At 42.0% G+C, this 19120-nt stretch overlaps 1 protein-coding gene across 1 annotated transcript; it reads right to left on the bottom strand.

Moving 5' to 3' along the window:
- Positions 1 to 14107: 14107 nt before the first annotated feature.
- On the bottom strand, positions 14108 to 18053 carry SMIM10L3 (small integral membrane protein 10 like 3). Its single transcript, XM_074598511.1, has 2 exons — positions 17764 to 18053; positions 14108 to 16390 (listed from the first exon to the last, which is right to left on the bottom strand). Exons 1-2 carry the CDS (start codon positions 17956 to 17958, stop codon positions 16370 to 16372), a joined length of 216 nt encoding a protein of 71 aa, XP_074454612.1. The 5' UTR covers positions 17959 to 18053; the 3' UTR covers positions 14108 to 16369.
- Positions 18054 to 19120: the final 1067 nt, after the last annotated feature.

Below are 19120 nucleotides of genomic sequence, written 5' to 3'. Positions count from 1 at the left end.
ACGGACTCCGGCTGTGATGAGCACAAAATCATTGATTGCTTCTCAGGCCTCGGCTTTCATACGCGAGCTCTAAAACTTTCCATGCACCTGCTAGGCAAGTAAACACATATTTCAGATCACTAACCCGGCCGCCTTATTCAGTTCCCACCAAGATAAGCATGCAAAGCTGTTTTCTTGTTCCATGTTTATATTGAGCCAGTTCCTCTTCGTTCCATCCGTATCGATATCTGCGTTCCTGTTTCTGTGTGCTCTGCTCACTGTGTCCTTGGCCGTACGCAGGCCTCTGCTTGTAGATCTGCCACAGTGCTGGTAAACAGGGGAGGCCCTCACAGTTCCTTCCTCCTCCCCACCCAGAGAAGTGTTCTTAAACACCTCCACAGCGTAAGAGAGCTGGCACCCCGCAGTACGTATGGCAGCCAAGTGACAAGCTGGGCTCGCTCATGACATGCAGTGCTGGAAGGGTTAGACCAGGTGCTCCTGTTGATTCACCAGTGAGCATCTGAAATGCAATTGCGTATCTCCGCATGAACTGGCTCAAATCTTGCTGCTGGCTAGTCAGCAGCGCACAAATCTGGGTTTAATAAATATAGAACCATAAATTTAGACAGGAGCAGGAACTGGCAACTAACGATTGTGACTTTTAGTGCCCTCTAAGCTGTTCATGCAACCGTTTGTGAAGCCACACTGTAAATCAGATCACTCAATCCAGGTTTTTAAAGTTCTGTTTAGACTAATCATTTTTATCCAGAATTGTTCCATTGATTAAGCTCACACTCTGGCCCCACAAAGAGTTGCATTGGCGCAGTTGCAGCACTAGTAGACTGTGACAGACGGCTGGTGTGGAAAGAAGGCAGGCAGGCTGCTGGATAGTTATTTTGTCAGTGGGGACAACATCCCTGCCTAATTCTAACCTAATTCTGAACTACGGGCTCTCCATCAATTTCACTTTCTGATCCCTCGTGCTCATCCCTTCTCAACCTGTGCCTATAGTCAGACTTACATGCTTGTTAATGGCTGGTCTGTGCAATACTAGATCATCTAATGGTAATAAATTGATCAAGATCAAATATGAGCATGTAATTGTATTCCTGTCAAGATTAGCCAGCTATGACTTAGAGTGTTTAGACCAAGCTTTATCCTGGCTTTATACCAGCAGCAGGAAGGCAGACTTTAATGTAAAATCATTAGGAGTAAAGCTACTCCCCACTCCTTGTTTTTTTAAATAACTTTGTACTGGTACGTTGAATTTGGACAAAGAATTTTGTGCCATGTCGCCATCAAAAAACTAAAAGTATTGTGTCATGAAATTGCAGTTGTGTACTGGTGAGAGTATGCCTTCGGCCTCTCTTATAAGTTATTTTTGAATACATAGCTCCTGCAGAGTCCAGGTGAAAATGGGAGTCATTCTTTGTTAAAAAGCTGATGTGTAATGTTACAAATTCTAACTGTCTCTAACCAGGAAAGGTCCCTCTTTATTCCAACTGCTGCAGTTTGAAAGAAACACGCAGGGTCTGAGGCAGAAAAACATCACTGAATCCTTTCCCTCTCATGGCTATACAAACTATTTTATTCCTTTCATATCCTCAAGGATGTAAGAATAATCCCATATACTTCTATACCAAACCAAAAAGGTTTTGGTGTTTTCTTACCATAATTGAAGTGTACTTTCAATTTAAAAAGCAAATCTTCACCTTAATAGTCCTCCAGCTGTATTTCGTTCTTAAAGAAAGAAAAACTGTCTCTAAGTACAAGATGTTAAGCAAGGGAGAGTCAAAGTTAAAACTTGGCAAGCGCTAAAACAAAGAATTTTTCCAAGGAAATGGAGGAGACAGGTCAAATTAATTCCTTATGTAACTCCCTTTACTTCAGTGCAGTTACATGAAGGATGAATTTGGTACCTTATACCTCCGTGGTCAGAAAAGGATTTCTGTGATCTCAATCAGGACAGTATAAAATAATCGTTCTTAAGAAGCAAAATTTTAACTTAAGTCTGATAGAACTGCCCTCGTTATTTTTAGTCTATTAATATAATTGTAGAAGAACAATAGGTCTACAGAACAACAACAAAACCGGCTTCATAAAAAGATTAGTACATGATGGTTTGCAGCTTACATCCTTAGTAACCGTTTCTTGTGGGAAAGAGGAATTCACGACAGACTGCTAAAATGGGCAGTGACATCAGGGACAGCTTTTCTTTCTTGTGACTTCCAAAAGCTTTCCTCCAGTTTGCTGCACCGCAACTTTAGCTTTTTCCTCTGATCTCATTCTTCTCCCCTGCCCATCCCTAATTCAGTTCTCCTTCCCCTCAAGTTTCTTTGGGTTCCACTGTGCGTGCAGGGATGTCTGTGGCTTTTCCTCACTGCTGAGTTTTCTAGGTTTTTCTCCTCAGGCAGAAATATTCGGCCTCTTGGGACACATAAAGGAGAGGTGTTTGTCATCCACCATAATTTCCTTTTAGATTTTAAATTTCGATATGCTTAAATTTGAGATGCTCTAAAATAACGCATTTTGACTGCGAGAACCCAGCCTCCATGTGTCAATCTTTAGTACTCGAATATAGCTCTACCCAGAGATTATTTCCATTTTAAAACCTTCTCATGAAACATCAACCCCTGCCTCCCCACCCCACTCCCAAATTCAGGAAATACTTTTAATATCAGTATGTTAAATCTTTTAATATTGTAATATAAAAGCATCCATATAGTATATTAGTGCAATGAAATTGAAGTCAACAGTCCGTCTTTTTTATCCTTACCAACTTGGAACTCTCAGTTTTAATACAGAGGAAAGGACCTGTGTATACATGCATATAAAAGATGTGAAAATACAAAGGCATATATTGAAAACAGACAAAACCAGGAAGATGATAAAATGGCAGAAGGAAGTTGCCTCAGATATAAAAACTTTTGCTTTGTATAGAATAATTTATCTCTAAAAGCTAAGGTTGGCAAATTGCCATGCTTCAGATAAAACAGGCAGTGTAATGTCAAAAAAATTTGACTTAGTGTACAAAGTACAATAGACGCATTTGAAAAACTAATGTCCTACAAAGTAAGTCAATTAAACATTTTTTTTTGTTTCCTTTTTTTATGTGTACCTTTAAAAGCTTCATTATATTTTCAAATACCAGAAATCTCAGTAGTACAGGTGCAAGCTCTCCTCTAAGGATGTCTGCATCAGGTGTGCCATTCAGCGCGACGTAGAAAATGTCCCAATATCCAAAATTAAACAAAGATGGTGGAGATATATTTTGAAAGCAAATCTTTTGCTTTCAAAATGGCAGAACTATTAAAGCATGTTTTATAGCAAAATGATTCACATATTTAAAATATCTACTGCACAATTTTCATCCACAGAGCTACTCAAGTAAATGTGTACTGCTCAACGGTTTCACATTGGGTAAAGAATAGCTTTTTCAAACAAAGTATCTTCTCCATTTCCTTAAATGTCTGTGGGGAAAAAAATTGCAAGCTTTAGGAAATACCAGTACATTTATACCTGAAAGATTTTTCATCTAAAAGTTTTTGAAATCTGATGTTGACTGAGGACACTTCAAAAGCCTGAGAATGTGGGGTATTTAGTCCCGTTATTGTGCCAGCTGCGAACAAATGAATTCTTTCCTGCAAGGCTGTTTTCTCCTCCCTGGCCTGGTAAGGCCTGCGCTCTGGTATTCCTGCTAGAAGAGAAACCATTTCAGCAGAAGATGGATAATGAGCACAGCTAAATTCTCATGACTAACAAAATCATGCCCTTGCTCTTTGTTCCCGTCTGTAAGGCTTTGCCAGAACTCAGCACGTATGGAAGACTCCAAACCCGAAAAACAAGATGGCAGATAACTACAATTACAACAAACAGATAATTTTTTCAGCTTCTTCATCACATTTGCAAGATAAATAGACTGTTATCTGAGTACTGTTTATATTCTTAAATAATGTCTCGTTCTCTCACAGTGAAAACCTTGTTTAACTTGTTGACAAGGATGGCTATCTCCTTCAGAGATTAAATCATTCCATGAAGTATATTTAGGGGTTTCTTATGTTTGAATCTGTAGCACCCTGATTGCTTCTACGGAATTTCCAGATTTACTCTTTATGAAAAGCAGTAGCCTGGTAGTTCTTTTTCTAGCTGCTGCTTTTTCCTGAAATGGTCTGGATTTTCTGCATAATTTGTACAAAGCTCTCCTTTCTATAAATGTTGTATTTCATTCTGTTTTAGTAAAGCCGATATATACAAATAGGAGTTAAAGAGAGATAAAGTCTCCTTCATATTCTTCAGCTAAAATAATGAAAGGCTGACTTGTAACTATTAGAAAGGAGATAATACTGTTTTTATTAGATTATGAAACTGCAAGTAATGGCAGATAAACGCAGATAAAGCAGTCTTCTCAGAAGTCTAAACTGCTAATCAATTAAAGATGTTTTTCCAGACTGCTGACCATAGGCAACAGAAACGAGTAAAGCAGTATCTTTATCACACTGGGATTTTGGAAGATCCATATTCATTCCAGAATAGTACAACAGAAAAGAAAGGTATGCTTTTACCATGCTTATGGGAGCACTTAGCGGGGTGTTTCCATTCTTTGCTGCCGGATTCTTATCAGTTACGGAAAGCACTTAAGCAGGAATTTATTCTTGAGCTAAACAAGGAAAGATATTTATGCATGTGTATGTTTATATGCAAATATTAATATGTGGTTATATACATGCAGTCAGAAAACTACAGTTTCATATTTTATGATAATGAAATGGTCTTTTATCTCTAGATCACAAGATTAGAGGTATGCGGGGAGGATGATGAGCAAAAGATCCTCTGAAGGCTGCTTACAAAGCTGGTGTGGGTATACTACATCGGTTTCAGTCCAGTTTTGTACAGAGGCGTGTCCACTCACGTTCAATAATTGGTTGAATAACGGGAGCTCTTTTTTGATTTCCTTACGGAGCCCATTTGCAAAAGTTCAGAGGCAGACCCCACCTCTGAGTTTGGAGTCTGCCTGATTAAAATAATTTCTCCTCCCCTTCTGCTAACAAGCAGCAATTGTTTAACACTTCTGTAGTACTTCTTTAATAAAGCCACCGGTAATAACAGCAAATTAAAAAAATGTCATGTAAAATTCTCCCTGAACTATTGAATTGTTGAATTATTTACTGTTAGTTGGGGTGGCTTCTGTTGTAAGTGGAAATTGCAAGGAGACACTGTATTACCGCTCTGCCGATGTGCGTGTCGGTCGCAACGTCCTTTAGAATAACTGGGAGAAACCGACTGTGCATTCTTCCTTACAATAACGAGAAATCATTACAACATAACAATGTTTGTTAGATTAATTTGAAAGCAGAATTTGTTGTGATTTAAACTGTGAAAAGAAAAAGGAGCTTTGAAAATATTTTTTCATACACATTTCTTCTAACAGCATAATTTCTTGTAAGGACTTTCTAATTAACGTCATTTGGTGTTACTTAATTAACTCACGTTTCAATAAGATAGTTCAATGTATTTTCTTGATTATTAGTAGTAGATAAAAATATTAAACTTCTTTTTCTTTAATTGCACCACTGACATCAAGCAGCTGAATTTAAATAAAGTCATAAGAGCCAGCATATTGCAGGTGAACAATGTGTAGCTGAGAAACAAAAAAATAATAACCTTGTTAACAACGGCTTTGTGCAGTTCATGTGAGAATATCTAAGATTAAAAAAACAACAGTGACTGAAGCTATGTAAAAATTCATAGCAAAAGCTGTTATCAATTTAACCATTCCAATAAAGTAGCAAATTATTCCATTTTATAAACAGGAATTCCTAGGAGTTTTCTCTGTTTTAGAAGACCGTCCAGTATGCTGTAACTTTGGACCTTGTGTATTTTATTTTTATAGTTCTCAGTTGGTAAATGCTCTTTGTTTCCAAATAATACACTTACATTGTGTGTATTATACACTTGTATAAGGAGTGCAGTATTTGGAAAGTATGCAGTGACTTTCAGAGCACTTCAGGAACATGGTGTTGTCTGCATTTGAATTGCTGGGGAGATTCACACTGACTCTACTTTTAGGAGGCCTGGGCTTTTAACCTGGCCCAAACGTAAGGATATTCCGTAAACCCCCCGAGTCCAGGCCTCGTAGCTTGGCTCCCGGGGAGACCCTGGCGCTTACAGAGCTCCGATGGGGGCAGCGAGGCTGGAGACCAGCTCTGATCTCCTGTGACTGGATTACAGGATTGAAGCAGTGATTTGTCCTACTAAAAGCACTCGATAAGTTACTTAAACAGATAAATCCTACTATCAGATTTCTTTTCTTATTGATTACACTTTCTGAAATGCAAAAAAAAACCGACCCGAAACCTTGCTTGCTTTCTCCACGTTTTTATTGGACTGCTTCACCTAGTTCTGCATTATTGTAAGGTCTGTGTGGGACTGGAAGGACAACAGAAGTAACTCTGAGGGGAAAATAGTTTTCCATAAAACAAATGTAAAATACCTTTGCTTTTTTATTTCCTCTGAGCCCATTTCCAGTCCTTATTTAACCCCACCTGCTCCTGAGTTCCTTTTACAAAGGAAGATCAGATGGTATCTATGTTGTCTCCTGTCCCAAGTTGTAATTCACACCTCATCCCATGTTTCTGGCAAAATGACCCATTGAAATTAAACCAAGAATATGTCCAAAGGACTTTTTTCTTGGTGGGTCTTCCCCACACACTCCCCAAGTTTATTCCTTGCCTCTCAGATTTAAGAGTTGGGTTGAGAGGGGTCACCTCGCGTATGTCGTTGCCCATCACAGCTGGAATACTGCTAGGAGGCAGGAGCACAGTTCCTTCCCCGGCAGATCAGCTGCTGGATTTAACAAGTACCAATGAGTAACAAATATTTACCAGAGGTGTCTTCACTGATGAAAGCGTTCTTTCATAGTAATAATACGCAAAATGGAGTCGAACCTTTGGACAATGCTGTTTCAATGGGGGCCTTCAGAAAAACCACTTCCTATGTGAGGGAAGAGAAACTGCTCAATGACCCGTTCAGGAAGAGCTACAGTGCCTTATAGGTAATTTATGAAAATATATAGGAATTAACTGTAAATTGAGCAAGTAGCCAAGAAGCTTGATGAACTGCTCAAAACACGCAGTGATGAAAATCTCTACAGACTTCCAGCTTGCTGGCATCGGCAAGTAAGCAGTTTAGCTAAATAGAAAGAAATCGGAAGGTACAGTTATCAACTGCAAGTGAATGATTATAAACAAGAAAATGTGAGGAAGAGCTCTGAAAATCATGTTTGACGGTGACAACACAGACCAGACAGCTTTTATTTTAACAGCAGCTTGTTGGGAACACACGCCATGTAGCAACGTGAAGGCTCGAAACCTGCTCAGTCTGTACAGATGTTCTCACTCAGAAAGCAGCTAGAGGGAACAGAAGATAAAAGGCGGCTGTCCAACTTTGAAAAACTAAAACACTTTCAGTCTGTCTTGGCAAGTAAATCTAGTTTTTGTAGTTGTTTCTGATTTTCAGCCTGATAGAGAACTCGACATCTACAAACCTGACCTAAAATGACAGACACCTGAGGTGTACAAGCAAGCCCTCGGAAAGGTGCTCTACAGTATCATAAAAACATTATTTGGAATTTTTTAATCTTAAATGCTTTTATACGGAAGGAGGGGAGCAAAGACCAGAAATTGGAAACGTTATAACTGCTGTAAGGGTGGAGCAGGTCGCGCAGGCAGCCTGCAGTGCTGGGCAGGCCAGGCCAAGAGCTGGAAGGCCGATCAGGAATCTCTGAGGTAGAAAAGGTTTTTTCGTTATACGAAGCAAGACGGGACTACTGACCTCAGAAGGGTGATTTGTGAATAACTTCCAGCTAAAGTGATTACGGGCTCCAGCCGCTAGCTCCCAAAAAAGAGCATCAAAACCATCCTGCTCGTCATCAGTGCTGGCTGTTTGTTCGGTGAGCGGGAGGCGAGCGCTGGACTTGTGCCTTGGTTTTGGTCCTTTGCCCTTGGGGGTTCTTTGAACAATGCATAATGCTTGGAAGAACTCCAAAATGCATTTGGGGTTTTTGTTTCTTTTCTTTGAACTATGAGGTTAAAGATAAATAAAGGAGTGTTTTGATATGTCTAGAAGATACCTGTGATAACAGACAGACGTGGCACTTCCTAACACACACGAGACTTACAACGTGCTTTTCACAAGCACACCACAGTTCTCGGTAACAGAACCCCCCCATCCAGTGTTTTCTTTTTTCATGGAAGGCAAAGCACTCCATCCACTTTTAAATTTCTCCTCAAGAAATGCGAATATCTTCAGTAGAAGCTTTGGTATTTGTGTTTGGTTGGAGGGTTTGGTGTTTTGATTTTAAGCTGCAATATATGCCAGAAAAGGCAAGAGCCAAGAAACATACGGAAGGGATAAATGTTGTGATGGGTCTAAACTGCCAAAAGGTTCCTCCGGCAAGCTCAGATTTGCAGAGGCAATTTGGGTTCCTGCGCGGATGAGCTGCTCTCATAGAATTCTGTAGTATGAGATGAACAGAGACCCAGACGACCCCAAAGTCATAGGCCACCAACTTGAATCTAACTTCAAATCCTCACAGGAAGGGGTCTGGATACGCACGTGGTAGCGTGGCTGTTCCCGAGTTTACTCACAGAAGCATTCCGAGTTCCTTGAAATTCCCCTGGTACTGCAGGTATCATGCCCATATATATATACATATATATGTAAAACTACCGCTAAACCATCTGAAAGCGATGACAAGGTGAGAAATTAAGGCAACATCCCATCGCTGTCACAGGGAGGTGGGTGGAAGATGGTGGGCAGCCAAAGAGGTTAGAAACCATGACTTGGGAGCGTGCCGCAAGCACGGAGGGAGCGATGAGGCATCGATGAGGCATCCCCAGGGAGGTGGCACTTCCTGGCCTCCCCATGTCCCGCCCTGTGCCGAAACTTCACAGTACATTCATCTTCCTTCCCCCCCTTTCTTTTTTTTTTTTGCTAAATGCATGTTTTGAGGGAAAGGATGCTCTCAGCATTCATCAAGAAAAACAGTACTTGTTCATTTTGTTCTCAAGGTATCGGCTTTTTCTTCAGGGTTGTCAATGCTGTTTCTTTTCAGAACAAATACAGCACATAACAATAGCATACTTCCTCAAAACGTTATCACTTGTGGCATCAAGGGCCCTAAAATCAAACAAAAACTGTAAGTTAATTATGTCTTTTGAGTCTAGAATCAAAAAGTCATCTGATAGCAACTTTCAGAAGAGAGATCTGAGGAGAGGGGTTTCTGGTTTGTTTTTTAAAATATATTCCTTAATGCGCAACATCAAGCAGAAGATACATTTTTATTCCACTCCTTTAATGTGAATATTTTATTCAGCAGAAACAAGAGGTCTGGCATATCTGTTAACACTCAGGTGATGTTAGCCCTGAGGAGAAACACCCGGCGGTTCTGGGGCTGTTCTTACTTACCGTGGTTCGCCTTCCCCTTCCCGAAGGGGAGCGTGTTGCAAGATTAGCGCTAGTCCGTTAGGAAATACCTTGGAATTACATGGACAGCAACTGGTTTGTTAAGGCGTGTCGCTAAAAAAATAAAAGCATGTAAGAAGAATGCCTGTGAATGAATATTTTTGGCCAACCTGGCGCAGCTGGCCTACAGCTCACATTCCAGCCTGCCAAGGCATTTAGCCCTTTTTCACACAGGTTTTAGATGTGTTTGGTGTTCAGTAAACACAGGTTTCAAATTGTGCCTCTGAAATAGCCACTCACTGCCTGACTTCATATTGTCAGAAACAGGATCTCGTTACCTACATCCGTACAATTTATACAGTGAAAAATTGGAATAAGAAGCACCAAACCCAGCTCTTTCCCTGAGCACAGACAAAAGATAATTTTTAAAAAGATTTTTATTTGTTTTTAAATAGCTTGATAAAACCCATCAATTGGTATTCAGAGTTCAATTGTAAACAGTTACAATACATTACCGCTGCGTATTGATTTTGTACATTAACCTATTTGCAGTGACAATCCAGAACACAACTCAAAGTCAGCATGTTTATAAACTGAAATGCACTGTACTAAGAAAAAATGATGCCATAACTGAAAATATTTGAAAGAGCGATGTGTAACTCCCTCCTGTGGTGTACGCGAGCAGCATCACAATCGGCAGCTTCTGTAAGCTTAGATAGCGCTCTGTTATTCAAAAATCTGTATTCACCTCGTTAGGACAACAGGCTTCAAGTTTGCTACGGAAACTCCTCTCGCAAGTTAAAAAGTGTTACAATAAATTTCTAAAATACATACAAAGTTGTAAACATCTTTCCCTGGAACAAACAAAAATGATCTGTGCCAGCCTTCTCCATCTCCCACACTGCAATTAACAAAAAAACAAAAAAAAAAAATTAGAGCCAAAGACAAGGCCACAGACTAGAATTGTTCCGCGTGGGCAACAGCGTCCCAGGTGTCAGCGCTGAGGAGCAGCCGGTCACGGCGGGGAGCTGGGCCCATTACGAGAGTTCGGGGAACACGCCTCAGCCTCAGGTGATGAATCGGGCGCTAGGCGCCACATTTACCTACCTCCAAGAACAAAAGCTTAAGTTACATCCAGGTATTTTTATAGATGACAACAGGTAAAATTGACTACAAACGGAAAATTAAAGAACACCAATACTTTTACAAGTCTGAATTTTAACCATTTTTGCTACCAGGTTTATACAGATCTTCCACAAAGATGGAAGACATGAGATTTGCAAAACAGACTATAAATATACTGAGATCACAGAAATAAAACGGATCTTTTCATGGCAGATTTTCCTTATGGAAGTCCCTCAGGCTGTTTTCTAAAATGTTTTCGCTTTTAAATTGATTTCATCAATTGAATGCAACAATGAAATAACCATCTACTCGGTCTGAATCTCGTATCACCAGTTCCAAAGAGTAAGATAAGAGATTCTGGAACACGACACGGGATTGATTTCAAAGGACTGACTTAGCGCATGGTGGGAAAGGACAGCATCGTTCCAGCACTTCATACAACTCTTGTTTTTACACCTTCCGCAGGTTGATATCCGTGTCCTTGTATTTAAATATGTGTGCTGATCAGAAATATTAACATTCTCATAGGCAACAAGCTGTTTACCTGAAAGTTCTATCGAATGCGGCTCTTCCCTGAGGATCAGAGGCTCTGTAGTCTGAGATAGCAAAATAGCAAAAAGGGGATTCATCACAAATATTAAAAAAAAATCCTAAAAAGTTTTTTTCCCTAGTTACTGACTGCACATCACAGAAACAAGTGTCAGAACACATTTTATTCTATGCACTCTTAGGAAAAAAAGGTTTCAAAGTATTAAGAGCACATTCACGTGAATTTTTCAGAAAGTTATGCTAATGACATAAAAACCTGAAGAGTATTGAAGCAAGTCTGACTGTTTCTTCAGTTTTGCCCTCAATGTGTTTGATAAGCCTCACATTCCAGCTGCAGTTCTCAGCTGACAGAGGTACGACAAATCTGAATGAAGTATTAGATTTTAATCAAAGCAGCTGCTTTGAAGGGAAAAGGCAGAAATAAGTCACATTGACTATCTCTTGCTCTGTCAGATATACCGCTGGTCATACGGCCTAATGACAGACTACGGACACTTACATTTCTACGTGCTTTCTGTTAATTCGTTATGCATAATTAATTGCCAGGGAGTGTTCTTGAAACGGAACAGAATATCACCGTATGCTTATGCTGAGAAATGAAGGGGAGGGAAGAGAAGGAAAATATAGGTAACATCAGGCCATAAAAACCAAAGGAACGACTTGACAAGAAGATAAAACATTAGGAGAAGATAAAACATACGTACTTTTCATCCAAAAATTAAAAGTGGGTATACCTATAAGGAGGGGCAAGGGAGGAGAAAAGGAGAAAGAATGCAAACTTTGGCAAAGTTTAAGAAAGTGCAGTCTTTACAGTCCTAAAAAAGCCAACAAAACACATGAAAAAAAAAAACACCCAAACAACAAAACACCAAACCCCAAACAAAAACCCCCAAACAACCCAACACTGAAAAAGCAAAAGGCTAAAAAATGTCTACAGATAAAATTGTCTCATGGTGCATGATGATGCACGCAGGTGATTTCTAGGATCGCACTGGCTAATGTCACACGGAGAAGGACACCACCATCCCTACTGCACCGTGCACCGAAATGTCAGAACGTAAATAAGCATTTGCATACGCATTCCAACATCATACTGCGATAAGACACTTTAGCTACATGCAGAGCTCTGTGCGCACACATTTAAAAGTATATGTTCTTTTTCAAAGCAGTACACCATATAGTAAATTTCCACTCAAGTGTACATTTAAGGGAAACTACTAGGTAATTCTCTAAATATTGAATATTTGCTTACTTAGTTTGTTTTCTAATGGCAGAAATAGAACTCTGCTATCTATGGCAGGAAGGACCTAGATGCTGATCAATGAAATTTTAGAAAGTGGGAGTTGTTTAGTAGAACCCTGACAGTTTGCTTAGAAACACCTTTTTCCAACACCAACAGAACAGCAAGATGAAAGAGGAACTGGAATTAAGAAGGCAACTCCCGGTTCAGTGTAAAGGTCCCTTACCCCACTAAAAACCTTATTCTTCTGTACTATAATGATCTTCCGTCTCAGCCCTAACAGCGCATTTACTCAGAAAAGCGGTTTCCATATCTGACTTATTGAAGCCACAAAACTCCATGCAAACTGGTTTTTAGCTGAGACACCTTCCATCTTTTGAGATGAGTTAAGAGAACAGCAGCCTAAGCCTTATAGTGTTTGATTTAGGTACAGTTTCCAAGGATGCGCCATCATTACGGCTCACTGTTCTCCCCCAGCCAGTAAAAGCCATTTGAGTGTTGTCGCTGCCAGTCCCACAGTTCCATTAGTGCAAGAACAGCGCTTTCAACTTATGGCCTCCACGAGCTTAAAGTGCAGTATATTACATGAGATTTTAACACACCCAACTCTCCTTTATTTGAATCTCGGAAGGAATGTTCAAGTTAGAAAGTTACCTTTTAGGTTTTAAGCAACAAAATCCAAGGCAAAGTACATAAACTATCTTAAAATTGATTAAATCCACTCACTTAAGACATATTCTTTGTATCTTATGTTCAATATACATATAATACACAAAAAAATTCCATCATTTCACTTAGCTGTATTGTATATGTATTTAAAGTGATCCTGTAGTAAGTAATTAAAGGCCACTCACTCAAAGCAAGTTTTGCTTAACACAGGACTGTATTAGCTGGGCTGTGATACATAACGTGATTCAGCGCTCCAAGATCCCCTCCTGCACAGGCTTGGCATCAATAAAGACAACCCTTCCCACCCCACTGCACACACGGTTCAATTCTAATTTACAACTGGTTTCTCTCATGTTTCGTTTTCTGCCCCACCCTTTATTCCCCCCCCCCTTTAAAATCACCATGAAGAATAGGTGCATTAAAAACTGGATTAATGCCTTTGTGCCTTTAGCTGCTCCTCCTGCCTATTGACCTGACGGTATCACCTGCAAGATTTTGTTGTACATAACTGCGGTTCCCCAGAGACGCAGAGCAGAGCCGAGCCTCTTCCCGCTGAACTGGGGAGGTCTCGGGTACCAACTGCAGGCACAGCTCTGCCAACCGGTTCGCCATCTAGGAAGTTCAAGCTCTCAGCTGTGGATGCAGGATTGTGTTTATGTGCAACTTAAAGAAAAAAGCTCACCCCACAGGAGGAGTATTTCTTTACCCATACAGCTAGTTACAGAGATTAAGATGCAGTTGCACAATGTTTTCTTTAGCAATGAAGCCAGCTGAAATAGGCTCCAACCCCTCCCCACCTTCATTCCTCTACCCTCAGCTCTGCCAAGTGTTTTTTTGGTTCAAGCTGTATGCAGACAACAGCTTAACACCGTAACTCAAATAAACTACACAGACTTTTGGAGAAGTATCTTTGTTTCTGGTGTTCGGGGTTTCAGACCCACATTGCTTCAGCAATCTCGATCCACAAACACTCCTGTAATACCACCGCAGGGGTGATAAAATGCAGCCGTGGAGATGGCAGTGAACAGTATGAATGGTTTGATCAAGAGGAAGCTGTTGCTGTTAAAATAATTACTTAAAATATATAATCCATTATTATTTTAATGTTTTTGATAATTTTGTGAGAGGTAATCATATGGTCAAAAGTCTAGAAGTTAAGCAATTAATAGAAGTACAGACCAGGGAAAAAATTCTTTTCTACATTAAAGTAAATGGCTTTTTATCTCTTCTAACATCCAGAAGAAATAGCCAACCAATGGGGATAGTAAAAATACAACATATCATTTAACGCAACAAGTAGTGTATCTTACTTTCAGCACTCAAACAGGGTTACAAAATTCCAACATTTCTCCCCATAACACTGATAACCAGCATCTTGTCTTCATAATCAAGGACTTCTCTACACAAGTGTGCTAACGCCCAAATAAACACCGCATCACCTAGTCTCCTTCCAAAAAATGCAACATCACCTACTCTCCTTCCTGAAGGAAACACATTATCTAGCAAAAAGGATGCTTGGTGTGTGAATCACTGGCATGACTTCACTCTGCATTAAGGGTGAGCTGAAAATGCATCCTAAAAACTTCCCCATATCGAGACCTCGCTCTTTAAGTAAGTCCCTCCAGCACATTAATCCCACCTACAGCGACTCCCTTGTTGAGAATTTGGGACACCGAGTTCAAGCTTTGACCTACTGCACAATGAGTTTCTCCATCCAAATGTCCAGGGGAGCATATTCCTGCAAATTATTATTCGCAGCAGCTCTACTGATTCCACCATGCGTGCTCCATTCTTTGCCAAACCCCATCTGTCCCAAAGCCAAAGTCAACAGGCCCAGAAATGATTACTATGCTTCAGTGATAACAATCACTTTTTCGAGGAAAGAAAACATTATTTTAGCAAATTGTTTATAGTGTCTATTGTAGCACAATAAAGCTCATGAGAGATTGTTTAAATTAGAGCAGTACCATCCTTGAGAAGGAACACTGCTGAGAATTATGCTGTATTGAAGATCACCCTCCCAACAGCTTTCCAGTTCAAAGCATTTTAAAGACTGACACGTTAGTTACTGATGGATGCAGAGCAGGAACTCAATTCTACAAGAAACGGTGTCGTTGGAAATGGCTGTAAACAGCAGGCAGGACACGCAGCTAATACAAACCCTAAGGAAAACAACGGATCTGTGCTGAACAATCACACTGAGTTCTAGTCTAGTGTTGATGGCAGACCTCCAGAAGTCCCAAAGGGTTTTGAGATTAAGAAGTTCTTTCCACTCAGACACAGATATTTCTTACAGAAAGAGTCCCTATTATTCCAACAGCCAGTTTTACTAACAATTACACAAGTATAATTTTTACTTTAGCTATCTCCTTCTCACTGAAACCTGAACTGTAACCTTGTCTCTGTTATTTAGTCAATTAAGTTTCTATTAATGTTAAAAACAGTAATTATTAAAATCTTAGTACTCTTTTACCTTCACTACTGCATACCAGAGACCTGCTAGTGCAAAAGCTAGAACAGAAATTACTAGCTGTATGATGTGAAAATTGTTAGTCACATATTGTATATTTGAAAGCATTTTCTTGTATCCAAGTGTTTGCTCTGAAGATACGAGGTTTAAGTAACAAAGAAAAATACATGGTTTCTGGTTGCTTGAGAGTCCCAAAGCATATTCATGCTGTGAGGCAACTGGAATAGAACAGAGATTGGGAAGTCCACCAAACTCCAACTCTTTAGGAAATGCAAGCTGCGGTTCATCCTCTTTGCTGCTGCTCATTTCTAATTCCAGAAACTGCAGTTTTTTATTATTCCGCAAATTTCCCAGCCAGAAGTGTGCAAAAAATACAAAGCTGTCTCCAGCGAAACTACAAGCTTCCTGCAGCCAGGCCATGACTGAAATACTATTAATGCAGTGAGAAACCCTATTAAGACTGTCTTTCTCAGAAGAAAAATGCAGATGAAATGAATCCTTCCAAGGAGCAGCTGCACTTGAGTTTCTCCCTGCTGATTCACTCAAACTCAGAGCCATTTCCTTGCCAACAGACAGCAGAGGTATAGTATTAAAGAGAGAACAATTCCTGGTGTTAAAATAAAATAATTCTTTTTGTAAACTGCTACTATAATTTTGAGAATTGTTCAACACGGAATGTGCGCGTGTCGGGTGAGCCGCTGCCTTGTGATGATCTGGGCCGCTGTCGCATACTCGTTTCTGTTTTAAATCTTCTTTCTTCATAGCCCTAGAGAAGAGGAGCATGGCCTTGGTGTTTCACAGCAGGCTGGATCTGTGGAAGAGTGTGACTGCCTCCAGTTGCAGCACACAGCGCAAGCAGCACACCACGACACCAGTCAGTGGATCTCAATATGGACCTAAAGAGAAAGAATGCAGGAAGTTAGTGTACTAATATCCCAGTTTCTCGGTGCCCAGTATACAGAAAACAGACAACACAAAAAATTAACATAAAGAAAAAGAATAACCCAACTGCAAAAAGTTAACAGTAGCCCAAACAGACAAGGCTCCCTGCAGGCTGCTCCAGCACATCCAAAGGGGTAGGAAGTCCACCCAAATACAAACTTTCTTTTCTAGTTTCAGTTTAATCTGCTACAAACTCTCTTTCGGTAACAGCCATCAAAGTGAGTCAGCAAACGAGCACCTCCAGAGATTGGCTGCGTAACAGTACGATTTTCCCTAACTGACACAAATGCAGACTGTAACTAATGAGAGGCTTAAAGTTACAGGCAAATACTAAAGTAACCGTCCTGTACACGGACATGCGTGCTGAAATGAGACACGCGACACTGGAAACCAAGAGTGTACGGCACAGAGCCTCCCAAAGGGAACTGGCCAGACTGGCTGCCCCGGCGCAGGTAGAGGGGACTGGTTGTACTGCAGCCAAATGCCGAGCTGTTGCGTACCAATACAGATAACAAGCAAAGGCAAAGCATTTTTAGCCCCCAAGGTTACTGAGCTACGTGTACACTCTGGGCAACGCAGCTCCATATCAAGCTTCAGAGCTGTAGGAGAAGTCCCAAAAATAAAAATGAGACGCCGCATTTTGACCTCTTCCCATTTCAACTTACCTTTTACAAGTCACAAACTGCAACCAGACTTGTCTTTCAGCACCTGGCCCATAGCCAGATGTCACAACTTTCATGACAGCTACGTTCATGGGGAGGAGGAAAGTGTCCAGCCCTTGGCTGGAGCAGATGTTTGCTGTGACAGCCTCCAGCCTGCTTCTGCTGCCAGTTAAGTTAAAAGTAAAGCTCTGATTTCATCACAAAACCCAACGGAACTTCAACCCTACGAAGCGTGAGAGTTCCCAATGTCTGCAGGTCAGAGCTGTTTCAGGGAGATCCATGTTTCGCAAATGGGCTCAAGACAGGGGAGCCGCAAAGTAGATCTGAGCTGTCATTTTCACACGGTGACGTTATTATTTAAAACTACTTCTGCGTTTTCCCTGCTACAACTGTTCTTGACTTTAAGGCACTTGTTTTATTGGCCCCGCCAATTGCCAGGGACGCGCTGTCAAACGCGCACCGCACGGTTTGCGGTGTGGGGGTGACCGCGGCTCGGCAACGGTCACCGAGCCGAGGGGCGCCGCGGCCCCGCCCACAGCGGCGCGACAGGGCCAGCACCGACACTGCCGCTCGCCCCCAGCCCGGGGGGCCGCCGGGCCGACACCCGGACCGGAGACACCCCCCGGTCCCCGCCGCGACCCCCCCCTCCAGGCCCCGGCGCTCACCTGCAGCCGTACGTTGAGCATCATGGAGGCGACGATGTAGAGGTAGGGGAAATTGATGCGGAGCTTCCAGGCCAGGTCGAAAAAGATGAGCAGGGTGCGGGTCAGCCCCTTGCAGAACACGCCGTAGGAGCGGGCGGCGGCCGACCGGGACAGCCGGGCAGCCAGGGCGGACAGGCCGGGCAGCGCCGCCGCCATAAAAACACAACGCGGCTCCGCCGCCGCCGCCGCGGCGGGAGGAGGCCCCGCCGCCGTACGTGCGGCTCTGCGTCACCCCGCCGCCGTGCGCCGCGGCGTCTGGCGCGCGGGCCGCGCATGCCCGCCAGGGGCCGTGAGGGGCGGGGCCGGGCTGAGGCGGGACCCCCACCCGCCGCGCCCGCCTCAGCCCGGCCCCGCCCCGCCCCTCACGGCCAGACATCAGTTATTCCGACTTCAAAATACCGAAGATTTCCAACACATTTTGCGAAACAGTTTCCCGGGAAGCTCTTTGAGATCAAAACTCGCTTTGCCGCCAGGGGAGACGCCTCAAAAGATGAACAGATGACTAGAACCATTTACAAAGCAGGCCCCTTTTTTTCCCCCCAGAACTGCTCTATTGAGCTTCCCTTCAATCAGCTGTAAAATGAAACACAAAAATGACCTAAACTTGTAAGTCGCCATCCCTGGAGGTGTAGGTGTAAAAGACGTGTAGGTGTGCTCAGGGACGTGGTTTAGAGGTGGGCTTGGCAGTGCTAGGTTTACAGTTGGACTTGATCTTAAAGGTGTTTTTCAACGTAAATGATTCTGTGATTCTGTCAAGTACTATTTTATTGACGCAGAATCACACTGGCACACAGAGAAAGAATAATTCCAGAACAAAACCAGACACTTTCCTGGGTTTATCCGCAATCCCTTTCTCTGTAATCCATTAGCTACATAATAGAGTGGAAAACCCCTGGAAACCCGTGTGCGCCTGGAAGCCATTAACAGTTCGCTCATGGAAAGCAGAGGCACCAGGGACTGGGACTGTTTCATGGGCAGAGGGTGTCGGCAGCTCCGGCCCCTCAGAAGGGGGAGAGGCTGGTTTTAAGTGGCAGAACCAGTAAGGGGAGCTGTGCTTAACGTTATTTTTAACTCCATCCAGCCTCTGAACAGACCTGAAGGAGCCCATTTGTATCTCAGGCCCCTAGACAGACTCTTCTTAGCGTGGAAATAAATCCCCGATCTACTTCCTTCAGACCCAGTTCTCCAGCTTCGGCCTTCTAAGCAGATCTGAATGAATTTCAGGCTGTGGAGTTCAGTTTTGTCTCAGCGTTATTATCCTACTGACACTTACAAAGCAAACTACCACTCATTCAGATCAAAAAGGTCTCAAAGAAAA

This window comes from Larus michahellis, chromosome 8 (genome assembly GCF_964199755.1).
Source record: "Larus michahellis chromosome 8, bLarMic1.1, whole genome shotgun sequence".
NCBI classification, from domain to species: domain Eukaryota; kingdom Metazoa; phylum Chordata; class Aves; order Charadriiformes; family Laridae; genus Larus; species Larus michahellis.
The sequence above is the reverse complement of the archived record's forward strand: the minus strand, read 5'-3'. Positions and strand labels throughout refer to the sequence as shown.

What these genes read in the sequence shown, in the direction of transcription:
- SMIM10L3 (XM_074598511.1), bottom strand. Translation starts at nt 17,958, where the DNA reads ATGGCGGCGGCGCTGCCCGGCCTGTCCGCCCTGGCTGCCCGGCTGTCC. An exon ending in TGCTCAACGTACGGCTGCAG is followed by an intron (nt 16,391 to 17,763) that starts GTGAGCGCCGGG and finishes CTTTCTCTTTAG; the next exon opens with GTCCATATTGAGATCCACTG.